The following is a 13617-nucleotide window of genomic DNA, read 5'->3' as shown; positions in this document are numbered from 1 at the left end:
CAGCAGCAGCAGCAGCATGGGCTCCCCATGGGGCAGATGATGCTGACACCCTCCATGCCCAGTTGAGGCATCCACAAGTCACCTACTGATGGCCAAAACTAGTCTCTGGAGTATGATGTGATTTGAGAGGCTCCTATGTGAGCTACAAACCTCTTAAGTTACCAGGCACCCCTGGGTGCAGGTATGGGGAGCCCAAGGTGATTCACCAACCGTGCACTGGGCTCTAATAGTTAAACAAGGCAGAAAAGTGAGACCCTGCACCCCCACAGCCTGGCCTCTGCCAGCAGCAAAGGCTCTTCTGCAGGCAAACTCATTTTCACTCATCCTAAGAACTTTCTCTGTACGAGGGTTGCCACCCTATCAAAGCTGAGCCCAGATGGCAGGAGCAGGGCTGGGGCGTAAGTGCTGGCCTTGCCCCCAAACCCTCTTCTTCCATACAAACCACACCAGGTCTGGGGCAGAGGGATGTCACCACTGGCAGCCGCCACCGCTCTGCACAGAGGGGAAAGGAGCGAAAATGACAACTTGTGTCCAGGAACAAATAGCAAAACAGAGAGCTGCCATCACAACGCAACGGGCAAAAGCTGTCCAGCAAATGGCATGGTCTTATTCACTGTTGACTGAGCAGTGGTTTAACAGTTTTAGACTAGAAGCAAGAATTGAAATCTCCTGGAGGTGGTGTAGCTCTCCAGCCCATTGATAAGCTCATGTTGGCACGAGCTCAGCTCCCTCCTCAGAGTACAAAATCCTGCCTGCAGCTCGTCTGGCAGGGGAGCTGCTGCAAGGAGCGGTGGGATGGCAGGAGGGAACATGGTGCTGCCCTGCCAGGCTGCACTGTGCCCAATCCTCAGACACACTCCTGAGGCAGACACCCACCACCAATGCTGGTGGCGATTTGGCTCTACTCCCACCATCCTCTGTACCGGGGTCTCTACCTGCCTCAGCAAACCTGCTTTTAAAGACCTAAGCACCCTGGTGCACCATGCCAACGAGCAGAGACTCCTCTGACATATATCAGGTGGGAGGTCCCTGTGCCTCCTCTGCAGTGACTTCTGGGGCCAGAGGCTGGTGCCCATGCAGAGCAGAAGAGGTGAGATCAAGGAGGACACCGCTGGGATTGCTGACCATGCCTCACACGCTGCACGACCCAGGCATGCTGCATCGCCTTTCCCCATGGAGCCAGCAGCAGCGAGTCCTGCAACACAAGGAGGCAGGAGCCCCCTGCACCCTTCTGGAGACTGCGTGGAGGGCAATGGCCTCGCACGGGGAGGGCGATGGGCAAATACAGGCAGCATCGGCTGAGCACCTCAGAGACCCTCTGCAGGGACAGCAGCGGCTGCAGCCAGCACGGGTGACACCGCGCAGCGAAGGGACGGGAGTGTCCCCTGCTGGCTGCAGCTCTGGGTGTTGTGGGGCTGCGGCCGGGGGTCTTGGGAAGGGCCAGGGGGTGGCTGTGCGTTTTGCCACTTGACTCAAACCGTCAGAAGGAATAGGGCCGGGCAGCCCAGGCTCTCTGAGTTGGGGTCAGCGGGGCTGGAGGGCTCATGTCTGCTGGTCTGCAAATGCTGGACACACCTGGACAGCTTCCCTTCCACCTCTCCCCATCGCTTTGAGTTTGGGTCTGACTACCCATGGTTTGTTTTAGCTGTCCCTATCGCAACAGGGGGACATCCCAAGGAAATCAGGAGCTGTGAAGGACCAGCAGCGGCTTTCAGATCACTGTTCCAGGCAATAGGCAGCAGCCCCTGCTCCAGCGGGCAGCGTGCCTGCCGGCAGCAACAGGCAGCGCTGCAAAGCCGCCTGCGCTGGCTGCAAAACCAGGATCCCCCACCCTCGTTGGCTCAGAGGGACCCGTGGCCAAGAAAAACACCACTCCCACGGCCAGCACCAAGGCCAGGCGTGGGCGCAGCGTGGGCAATAGGCTCCAGAGCGTCCCTGTGCAACCCGGAGGGTGCTGCCCAGAAGAAGCAGCCGGCCGCTCCCGAAAGCCTGAGTTGCAGTGGGAAGCAGAGCACGAGCGCAGCTGTGGTGCTGGGCAGCGATGCCAGCACCATGACAAGCCCAGCGTGGATATGGTTTATTTACACAAACACGCTGGGTTCTCCATCCTGCCCTTCCTTAGCGGCTCCCTGTGTTTGGCTTGCCTCCCCGTGCTGCTGGCTCCCCAGCCACTCTCCCTCCTGCTGTCAGCAGGGCTGCGAGCAGCTTCCTCTCCGGCTGTGCGCTCCCCCTGCCAGGCCTTATTTTCTCCACAGATAAAGTCTCCCCTTCTGCTTCCAGGATTAATCACCAGTGCCCATGCAGCTGACCCCAACACCTCGAGAGCCTCGCCCAGAGGAAGGCAGCTGAGGCAGGGACACGCACACGTGTGTGCAAGCCCAACGCACGCTGCAGAGGACCTAGTGCTGCTCTGGAGCCCACCCTCCCAAGAGAAGACGATTCTACAAAGCCCTGCACTGGCAGAGCTTGCCAAGGTGCAGACAGCTTACCTTCCAGCTGCCCACTTAAACCCAAGTCCTCGCCTCTACTGTGCACTCAAGGGTCCTCTCTGCTCCCTGGGGCAGCCTAGCAGCCCCCCTCCCCATCAAGAAGCCTCCCCTCCCTGCAAACAGGGTGCCAGGGGAGGGCAGGACGAGAGGGGGGACATTCCCAAGCGCCCCGGCCACTAACCATGCCATGACGCAGATTTCTGTGGCCCCCATTAGGCACCCAGTGGAGCAGAGCAGTGGCTTTTGCACAGCAATTCCAGCCTATCAGCTAATTAAAAAATTAGTCTGCCAGCCAGAGACAGATGACAAATCATCTCTCCCACCCACGCCGGGCAGGCACCCTGGGTGAGCTCAGGGGCTGGTGCAGCAGCAACAGCCCCAGGTGCTGACAGCAGCATTGCTCTGCTCGCATTGCTCCACACCCCGCAGCCACCTCCAGAGGGATGGGGAAGAGTCAGCAGGAGATGGATGCATTTTGTTCCAGGAAATTAATTTTTCCTGTGCATCCAAGCGCCTCCTCGTAATCCATCAAGGTCTGAGGGACTAATATTTAATGGTGCTCAACACCTTGACTCTTAACCAGACTCCAAGGCAGAGACATCACTGAGCACGCGACAGCTTTCAGGGTGGAGCTGTAAGTGCTGCTTGCTATGTATTTTATATGTGGTGCTGCTGGGGGAGGAGTGTGAAGACACTTTCTGGAGCTGGAGGAAGAGCAGCAGGAAACCTTATAATCAGACAAAATAAGGTTTAATTCCAGGTTGCCATAAATTAGAATGCAGTGCAGATGGAAAGCTGTGAAGTAACGAGCGGGTGAGATGGAAACGGAAACCAAAAAGATACAGAAAAAAAATGCATTAAGGTAGATGATCTCACATCCCGATTAACTGCACAGCTGTGGGACTGCAGGCAGATTTTTCCCTGTTTCTTCTTGCTAAGCTCTCACAAGGTACAGCAGAGTGGGGAGCAAGGCTGTGGGGGAGAGCAGCCCCAGCATCAATGCTGGGTGACCCCCAGCAGCTTCCACCCTTTGGGGATGGGGGAGTGGGGCTGGCTAGGGAAGGAGGAGGGCAGCACCCACCCACAGCACCAAGCATCGGGACCCTGCTGCTCCATGGGGAGGGGGGGCAGCAGCCACACACGCCTGCCCCAGCCTGACAGATCTAGGACATCCAAAAATAATCGATGGTGGCACCACAGCCAGGGGCAGCCAGCGGAAATTATGAGAAGCGACACCATCCCCGGGGGCTGCGGGTCGTTCTGGCCCCCAGTGGTGGTGGTGCCATGGGGAAGGGGCCTCCACCGTGCCAAAGCTCCCAGGGGGATGCCGGGCACCCACCAAGCAGCATCCACATCCCCCTCATGGCAGCAGCCCTTCCCAATGGCTCCGCAGCAGCAGGTCTGGGGCCGAGGGGCTCTCCTGCCAGAAAGGCACGTCCTGCAGGCAGCTGGACAGGGTTAGCATCTCATTTTGGCAGGTGAGGACCCCCCTGCAAGGCAGCAGCCTCCAGTGTTCACCTGAGGTGGGCTTATTTAGACGTCTGCTGTTGCCTGCTCCCCAAAAGCACCACGAAACCAACTCCCACGGCACAACAGGCTCACCCCAGCAAGGAACAATGGCTGGCACCGCTCTCCCTGTTGCTCACAAATCCATCACTCCAGCCTCTCCTCCTCGCAGGATCTGACATGAGTGAGCGCAGCCCAGAGACACGCTCGGGAATGAATCTGGCTGTTTTTCACATGGCTGCAGCGTGAAGCAGGGAGGGAGGTTATGAGAGCACACCAGAAACTATTAACGCTCCCTCCATCCTTGTAAAGATGGAAACATTTTTGCCAGAAAATAACCCCTTCAGCTACTTGCGGCATCCCGTGGGAACTGTGGCTTGGGAGCATGTGGCTCTGGGGCCATCTCCCATGACTCCTCCACAGACCCCAATTTTCTGTGCCTCTTCACAACATCTCCTCTTCGGTAAGGCACGGCCAGGCCTGGAGCAGCTGGGGCATGGGCGCCCTCCCCCCAGCACTCTCCCAACCCACCGCACCCCTGCGTACCCCCGATGTGGTGGGGCTCAGCAACAACGGCGACGCTCAGCCAGCAGGAAAGGATCAGGAGTGACGCACTCTCAAAATGCTTATTTATTACAATGTAAGTCGCTGAATTTTGTGGGTAGCTGCACCAGGAATTGCTCCGCAACTGCCAGGAGAAAGAAGAGGAGGTGGTGCTCCCCCCCATCTCCCTCTGCCGGGCTCCACCTTACAGACCTCTGATGCACATTTCTTTGTTCACGGTCTGGCACAGGATTAATGCACCGTAACTCACTGCACACACGTGCTGTCGAGGGGAAACATCGCGGGCAGTCACCGGGCACCCCGCAGGCAAACAGAGCCAGACCCAGGCAGTCCTGCATTATGGACTCGAATGTTGCAGATGCAATGGCAAACCTTCACGCACGCACACCTACGAATTCCTGTTTTCCCAATGCAATAGATCACGTTTTCAGGATGTTGCCTGCCTGCTCTTAGAGAAGCGCACTAGCAGAAGACAGCTACTCGTCCAGACACTGTTCCAGCAAACAGACTATTTTCCTGATACCTCTGCTTAACGTGTTCCCCCCAGCTCCCAGGCTCTCCAGCTCCACAGCCAGCAGCAGGAACGCTCCGGGTGCCTGGCCTCGGCGCAGGCGAGGTGCCCCAAGAAGGCAGAGCACAGCTCAGCGCTCCCTCCAACATGTCTCCTCCCTGGCCTTTGCCCTCTCTCCAGCTCCGCTCGGTGGGAAAGGCGTAAGCTGATGCTCACAGAGCCCACTGTCTCCGGGCTGGGATTCCCAGAGCAGGCAAAGTCTGATATCAGTTTCGTGGGAGACCAAGCTGGAGCCAGCAGCTGAAGCCTGCTGCAAGCAGCACCAAATGGCCTGGGGCCTTGGTCATTAACAGGCAGCTTGGACAAACATCATTATAATCTGGTCTATGCTTAATAATCAGTACAGCTGTTGATAACGAGCTGCACAAAATCCCCCATTCAGAGCCTGAGGCTAGGGAGACCACTGGACCTCCCGTTGGATCCCAGTGTGACACAGCCATTAAGCCGGGGCAGCCATTACGAAGCTGATGGCACAGCTCTCTGTTGGCGGCTGCTTCCCTGGACACGGTGCTGCTTATTCGCCTGCAACAGCCGGCCCTGCTTCCCCCCCTCCCCACAGCCGCGTCCCCCCCGACATGCTCCTGCACCGCTTGCAGCTCGGGGAGATCCCAAAGCAGAGCCAGTGTCTATCAGACAGCAGCTTGCAATGATTTCCTCTTCCAGGAGGCAGCTCAGCAGCTGCAACACCCCACGGCACCGTGCCTGTGTGAATAACCACTGCACTCTGTTTTAAACACGCCTCTCATCAACTTTGATGCCCCCCCAGTTCTTGTACAAACATCTGCCTTGCATGGCTCGTGTCTTCACGGACTGCACCATAACTATGATTCTATAACCCCCTCGGCCAGCCCTCTCCCAGACCACAGGGTCCCAGTCAGCCAGTACAGAAGCCGCCGCACTTCTCCCAGGTTTTTCCCAACAGACCATGTTGATAAGCCATTAAATTCAGCAATACATAATGATCGGTCCCACTCTGTTCTCCTTCCTCATAGCTCCTCATGTTTGTTCCGTCACACAGAAACTCACCCACTTCTCCCACTGCTGCTTACTTCCCTTAGGAGCCCCTGATGAAGCAACTTTACCAAATGTACCTGCAGACCAAGCTCCCGAGTTTTCAGTCAGCAAGTCCCCAGGTGTGTCTTCACCGTAGAGTACTGCCCAGCTCCTACTTCTCTTATCCATCCCCTCTCATAAGCACTGCAACCAGTGGTCTTAATTTAATTGTGTCTCACCCTACCAATTTCAATAGTGATAATTATGTCAAGTATTTCCTCACCAAATATTTTCTCCCAAATATTTTCCAACACATCCACTTTCTTACCCCAATTCCTAACACTGGAATAAACCAGACAGGGAATGGGCTCTCTTCCCCTTCTCAGTCCCATGCTTTCAAAGTATTTAAAGCAGGCAGAGGGTGAGCTGAACAGCGTTTGCCTCTCTCCCTGGCTGTTAGGTAGACACCTTCTGATGGCTCTTGCTGTCTGCTCGCAGAGCCTCCCACAGGCACACAGGTCATCTCTGGGATGCAGCAGGCATCAAAGCAGAAGAGAGGGTGGGCACGAGGAGGAGCTATCCTGCTGAGCTGCTTTCCTGGAGATCTCCAAACCTAAGCTTACACATACGCTTGTAAGAGATCCCGTTAGCGGAGTTAAACATTGCGGTCACGTGCCATCCTGCTCTGCACTTTTCCCTCCGCTGCCCGTGTGAAGACACAGAGCCGTGTTAGCATGAGCAGAGGGCCCATGCTCCCTGGCACTCCCTCTCCAGGCAGACATCCCAGCCGTGGCTCTGCTCAGCTGCATCCCACCAGCTTCGGGGGAGCAGAGCCACGTTCCTCTCCCTGCCCACCCAAAGCAGTATGAGGATTAACAAGTTAGCACTTTACCAGTACCTGAAAGATGCATGAGGGCTAACCTCACGCACAGCAGAGCCCAGGGGCTCTTTGCACCCTGTGCTCATCTCCCACCCTTCATCAGGGCTTCTGCCTTCATGCTGGGTCAGTCAGTGGGACAGAAACCCAGAGAGCTGCCAGGTGGGGAGGAGACCACGTGCAGAGATGATGCTACCTCCCAGGAAGACTGCCAGCTGTTCTTACCAGCCAGGAAACCTTGCTGCCTCCAATTTGTCGAATTTCATCTTCAGTCAAGTTCTGCTAAATACCTTCACTCTGTGCAAGGCATGGTACCTCCAGCCAGGTTTCAGAGACTCCCCTGAGCTAATGGACTCCACTCCTCTGTCTGAGTTGGCAGAGACAAGCTGCTTCTCCATCCTGTCCCACTTTCCCTCTGCTCCTTCTCTTCTCCCGCAGGGTCATCCTGCTGCAGCACAGTCAGCAAAACCAATGGAGTCAAACACCAAACAGCAGTTTTCAAAGCTCTGCCCAAACTGCTGGATGCTGATGTTTGTCCCTAAGCCCACCAGCTGCTGAGGACACCCAGTTGCTAAACTACTTCTCCCTGAAAAACACTTTACTTGGGCCAAGGACAGGGCCAAGAATTCCCTGGGGAGCCCACAGCTTCCCCTGGCTGCCCCTCTGCCACCCCATCTCCTCCTCCCCTCGCTGCAGCATCAGGAGTCTGTCCTGTGACCTTGCCTGCCAGGCAGATCTGCCCAGACATTGCTCCTTCCTATCCGTAAGGAGGATGATGAAAAGCTTGCCAGTCCTCTGAAGTTACACGACTAAAATGACAAGTGATTAGAGGGATTGAAGCCAGTCGGGAAGTGAGAGGCCACCTCTGCATAGGCATACTGAAAATGAAAAGTAAAAAGGTCCGAGTCCTTGTCCTCCTTTCCCCTCCTAGCACTCCTCTGCAAGTCCCAGGATCATTTCATGCTGGCATCATCCTGCTCGTCCTCTCTCTGCGTAACTTTCCCATCACTTCTCCCTTGCAAAACCATTGCGAAGCATCAAGCCCTCCTCCAGCTCCTTGGGCCTGGCCACACCGCATTAAAACAGGATTTATGAGCCTCAAGCACAGACAAGAGTTATGCAGTCTGCACTTCTGCACGCTGCATACCAAGTCCCCAGCTGGTTTAAATCAGATTAACTCCACTGATGTAAGACATTTAAGGCAAGAGAGTTCCATGATTTACACCAGCTAAGAAGCTGTTATATTATAGTTTGGCAGCTGCAGGTTTTAGAGCTGAAGTTTTCTGGGCAAGATCCCAAGCAGCAGTGAAAAACAGAGCAGCTGGGTGGCAGAACCCATTTATTCTCAGTGCAATATGCATGCAGCCAGCACGTGTTCCACAAAAATCTTCTTTTAAAAAAAAAAAAAGTTACCCTGGTGTTCAGTTGTGAGTGCCAGCAGTCTGCAAAGTCAGTGCCCCATCGCAACCCCAAGGCTCCAGACAAATCACTAAGTCATGACACTACAAAAATGCCTCCCTTCAAAAATTATAAACTCCGGAAACTAAAGCCAGGCATCTTTAATGCAAAGGTTATGAGCTCTTGAAAAAACCTATAGATCGATTAATACAAATGCAAACAAACACACAAGAGAGTTTAATATTCAGATCACGGCCTTTGTTTCTGCTGGAGGACGCTTAAGCTTCCAATCAAATCTGGCTTCCACAAAAAAATGGTGCTAACGCTATGGAGCCAGATGTGCCTGCAGAGGTGCACAAAAAGATGCAGCATTCAGGGCACATGAAATGGCACAGAAATGTACAAGGAAAAATGCAAATATTGCCTGAAAAGGAACATTTAGTCCTTTCTCCTCCACCTTAGCAAAGCGGCTTCTTCACGCCAGTAGAGGGTGGTTTGTCAGAGCCAGGAGAGCGGTGGCAGCCCGGGGCCAGTCCCATGCCACCCGCAAGCCTGCAAGCGGGCAGCAGAGCTGCAGCCTTCCCTGCTGCCTCCCGCACGGGGCCGGCTGAGCGTCGGGAAGCAGGGAAGGGGCCGGGGAGCCCCGCCAGCCCCATAAATCACCAGGCACCCAGAGCAGTAAATCTGATCTCTCTTGCAAGGGAAATATAAATCAGCTTTACTAGCAGCTTCTGAAACAAAAACTAAGCTCATGAAACTGTAAAAATGCCTCTTTAAACATCCTGTGCCCCGAACAGACCATTGAAAGCCCCAGCAGGCTGAGGGACAGCAAACAAGCTTTCCAAGAGATGAGACAACCGGTGGGTTGACGAACTGAGAAAAGGCATTTCAGACCTAGCAGCTTCTTGCTGGCAGGCAGCACGACACGGATATCTTTAGCACATGGTAAAGACAGGGTAGGGAATCGGGAGAGTGAATTAGCCAGCATTAATACCTTCATTTGTATTCCGGGTACTTCAAAGCACTCGGAATGCAGACGCCACCAGACAAAAAAGAAAATTACCCAAGTCTAATGGAGAGCGAAGTACAGAACATTCGCTGGAGACCACAGAATAATGATCAGCAGGGGTGGGACGGGACCCTCGGGGCTGCCTTGCCCCACAGCCCCCGGTGGGGACGGAACAGGCCACCTCCCTCCTGCTCTTCCCTAACGCTTGCCTGCACAAATTAAACACCACTGGCCCACCACTTCACGAGCTAGCGTGGGATGGCTGTGTCCCCCAGACAGGGGTATGTCCAGAGGAAGCCTCACGAACCAGTGCAAAGGCAGGAGCTAACTGGGCAGAGCCAAACTGGGACAGGGGCACAGAGGAGTTGTACCCACTCACATCCCAGCAAGAGCAAGACTGTGCCTGAGATCCATGGTAGGAAGTCTGCAAGGAATATTATGGCTGGGCAGAGGCTCCAAGATGTCGAGGAAGCTGCCAGGACCGGTGGTGCTAGCCCCGGGAACAGCTATTTCATCAACACAGGCGTGTGGGAACAGGCCACCACTGCGTGCCATCTGCAAGCAGCTTCCAGAGGCTGGTCACCTCTCCTCCTGGTGCAGGTGTATGGCCAGGCAGGACCCTGTGCTCTCCGCCACCACTGCCACCTGCCATGGCACAGGGAGGGCATGTGGCTGGCGGCTGGCCCGGGAGAGGATGCTGCCCTCACTGGTGCATCAGGCCAGCAGGGCAGGCTGCAGGGAGAGCCCCGGGACTGGCATCGGGAAGGGACAGGCAGGGCTGGGGGGACTCCAGGGAAGGCGTTTGGAGCCCAGGGATGCAACACCCTCCTTGTGTGACTGGTCCAAGGCTAAAAAGCAAGCCAGTCCCAGGAGAAGCACCCACGTGCAGCTGGGGAAGGAAAACATGGCATCAACTGAGCCAAGCCCGCTTTGCCAGCTCTCTTGTTTTCCTGCAGATTTATTGTTGTTCCTGCACTCAATAACAGCAGAGCAAAGGCATAATAAGGAAACTTAAGAGATCAGTGGCTTCTAATCAGCAAAGCTTTCCAAGAGCTCATCGAAGCCAAGAGGAAAGGCTTGACAACCGCTCTCTGCCGATGCCTACTAGCACACAGGCAGGCAGCTGTGCCACAAACGAGAGGCATCTCTTTCTGCTGACACTCCACGGGGAAGGGGGCTGTAAACACGCACAGGACAAGCACACTCGCTCCTGTCTCACCTCTCCTACCATCCCAGGGCATGAGGGCAGGGCCAGCTGCCACACAGCATGGATAACCTCCCACTGCTCCCGCCAGCAGAGACCTGCATGTGGACAGTCTTAGACTGAAGGGTCCATCAACTGCAGAAAGGAGCAGAACGCCTGGAGCCCACACAGAAAGCTTGTTAACTTTCTTTGCATTTCAAATAGCAACGGATAGCATCTCGGTGCAGAAGAACAAGAGCCCGTGTTGCCGGAGGCAGCTGCTGCAGCAGCTCAGCGGAGGCTTACCTTTGGGCATGATGCGATGCATTGCAACCGACAAGAAGAAGATCGAGTCGCTGTAGTAGGTCCCCGATCCAGCGCTGAAGTGTTTCTGCATGGCTTCGACAATCGGAAACAGCTTTTCCGTCAGCTCATTCACATCATGGACTACTACCTAGGAGAGACACCAGGAACACCACTCAGACACTGCCTCTGGGGACTGGCTCAGTGCTGGCAGCCTTTGCTCAGCCTGCACCAGCATGGGGCGAGGGGCTGAGGTTGTTAAAGCACAGGTACTGCTGGTTGGCACTGCAGCTGTATGGAGGGACCCTGTACGCACCGGCCCCTGCACGTCCCCCTGCCACGAGAGCCAGCTAGGTGGGGCAGGGAAAGAAGGGAAGGATTTTTACAGCCATTTCATAACTGTGAGATGGGCAGAGACTCGAATCCACTCACACAATCAAGCGTGTTCAATGTTTTGTGTTTTTTTCTGGTCTGTTCCCACTGCCTAACGCAAGCACATATCTGGTCTCCCATACGGAGTCCATCAGAAGAGGTGACTGTTCCCTCCAGGCTCTGGCATCTTCCCATTTTGAGGCAAGCCAGACCACGTCACTTACCCCGAGGACCAAGACTTGCTCCCTGCTACAGAGGCAGGCTGCGACAGGGCCAGGGACACAGCCCGGATTTCCTGAACCTCAGCCCGGCATGGAGGCAAGCTCTGCAGCACGTCCTGCCAGAGCTGGAGGGGAAAGGGAGGACGGGCCACAGCACGCTGATGAAAATCTAAACATCAGCAGTTACAGCAGAGCCGAGCATCTTCTCTAGCCTGCTTGTGCTGGAGCTTTGCTCACGCTCAGCCAGCAAGGCTCTGCACTCCTCAGCCCTGCTGGAGCCCATGCACCAGCTCCGACCCTGGCATGCCTGTGCAGGTCATGGCTATGGGCCAGAAACAGGAGCAAATATACCTTGTCAGTGATGGAAATTTTACAAGCTTACAAGTAATTTCGGTCGAAATCCGAAGAACAGGAACTTTCACGAAGCCTGATGCTTGTTATACAGACAGAAGGATGCAGGTCACCGAGTCACGCAAGATAACAGGCAGGATTTTCAGGGTAATTAAGAGAGACAAGGGACACAACCCCGGTGCAGATAGCGGGGAGTGCAGGAACTCGTCTGTGGAGACTCAAGGTTGTGCCGCCTTCTTCAGGCCAGGGAAAGCAGGGAGAGCCCTGCAGGCCAGTGAGGACATAGCTACAGCAGTACTTGAATTTTGGAAAGGGGAGCCTATATCCCTTGTTTGAGTAATACAGAGATGCTTTCTTAAGCCTTCAGCACAGAACTCAACCCTGTGATCTCCACAGGTCCCTTCCAAACTAAACTATTCAATGGTTCTATGTTTTCACTCGTTTTTCCTACTAAAATTCATCTGCTTAAGAGCGAGGAGCCCTCTGCTATACACTGAAACATGCAAGGTAGAGCATATGCTTTTTTTAAACCTAAACCAAGTCAAGTGCTTCAGAGGAAAAGGCCTGAGCTAGTGCAATGCCCATCCTGTCTATGGGATGCACAAGGGGCTGCTTTGACGCCCAGCAAGGCTGGCACAGAGGCAGTGAGTGGTCTGGAGCTTCCTCCTCCCGTGCTTTCTTGCAGAAAACGTTACCCAGATCAAAGTGCTCTCGCGTCAGAGCAGAGCTCACTGGAGGCACGGAGCCGCTCATGAGACCCACAGAACGCAGAACAAGGCAAGGTGATGCGCCCATCCTGACCCTGGGCATGGCAGCCGAGCCCACGGTGGGGTACCACTAGAGGACAGTCACAGCTGAGCCCCCATGGCCACCCTCCTGGGGACGGCACCCCAAACACCCACGCTTGGCTGAGGGCTTGATGCTGGACCTTATCATCGGCTGGGTGCTGTACGAGAGCCCTCGCGCAGGCCCTGTGGCCAGCATGTCCCTCGGCAGGGCGGCCACACTGCTGGCGTCCCAGCTGCCGGGCTCAGGGCCAAGCGCCTGCAAGAGGACGGCAGGAAAAACACAGAACAACATGTACCAGGAAAGTGCATTGGGAGAGCTCATCAGCAGCCGCACCTGGCTTTGGATAGCACAGCATACATAATCCTTCCCCGAGACTCCGCAGGGGAGGAAACCGAGTTACCAGGAACATTACGGCAGCATCTCGCCCCAGCAGCGCTGCAGGAACAGGCAGGAGCGGCATGGCTGTGGTGAGCAGATCGGCAGTACCAGGCGCTCCTGATGGCAGCGATCCCAGGTGACCAAACACAGCAAAACACCACTACTGACCAGATGCAAAGGCACCGACTGCCTGTGCATGGAGCTGAGCACCACCGCCACTGGGATGCGCGACGCTCTGCTCCCAGCCCAGCTCAGTAGGGGCAGCTTCGGGGTCTGGCCGGACTGCAGAAACATGGAGGAGAAATAGAGCACCTGCAACCTGGGGAGGTCAAACCCCGCGCACCAGTACAGGCTGGGGGCTGACCTGCTGGAAAGCAGCTCTGCTGAGAGGGACCTGGGAGTCCTGGTGGACGACAAGCTGACCATGAGCCAGCAATGTGCCCTTGTTGCCAAGAAGGCCAATGGTATCCTGGGGTGTATTAAGAGGAGTGTGGCCAGCAGGTCGAGGGAGGTTATCCTCCCCCTCTACTCTGCCCTGGTGAGACCCCACCTGGAGTACTGTGTCCAGTTCTGGGCTCCCCAGTTCAAGAAAGATGAGGAACTCCTGGAGAGA

The 13617-nt window shown here is 55.5% G+C and overlaps 1 protein-coding gene across 1 annotated transcript in view; it reads right to left on the bottom strand.

Moving 5' to 3' along the window:
- XXYLT1 (xyloside xylosyltransferase 1) overlaps positions 1–13617 on the bottom strand; it is a 37294-nt gene that overhangs the window by 19853 nt on the left and 3824 nt on the right. The window contains exon 2 of the mRNA XM_035895299.1: positions 10897–11044. Within this exon, the coding sequence (XP_035751192.1) occupies positions 10897–10987 (91 nt within the window). The 5' untranslated portion in view covers positions 10988–11044. The remainder of the gene's footprint in view (positions 1–10896; positions 11045–13617) is intronic.

The sequence above is a fragment of the Egretta garzetta genome, unplaced genomic scaffold (assembly GCF_000687185.1).
Source record: "Egretta garzetta isolate BGI_Z169 unplaced genomic scaffold, ASM68718v1 scaffold425, whole genome shotgun sequence".
NCBI lineage: Eukaryota > Metazoa > Chordata > Aves > Pelecaniformes > Ardeidae > Egretta > Egretta garzetta.
Note: the sequence above shows the minus strand (reverse complement) of the source record. Positions and strands in the feature narration are given on the sequence as shown.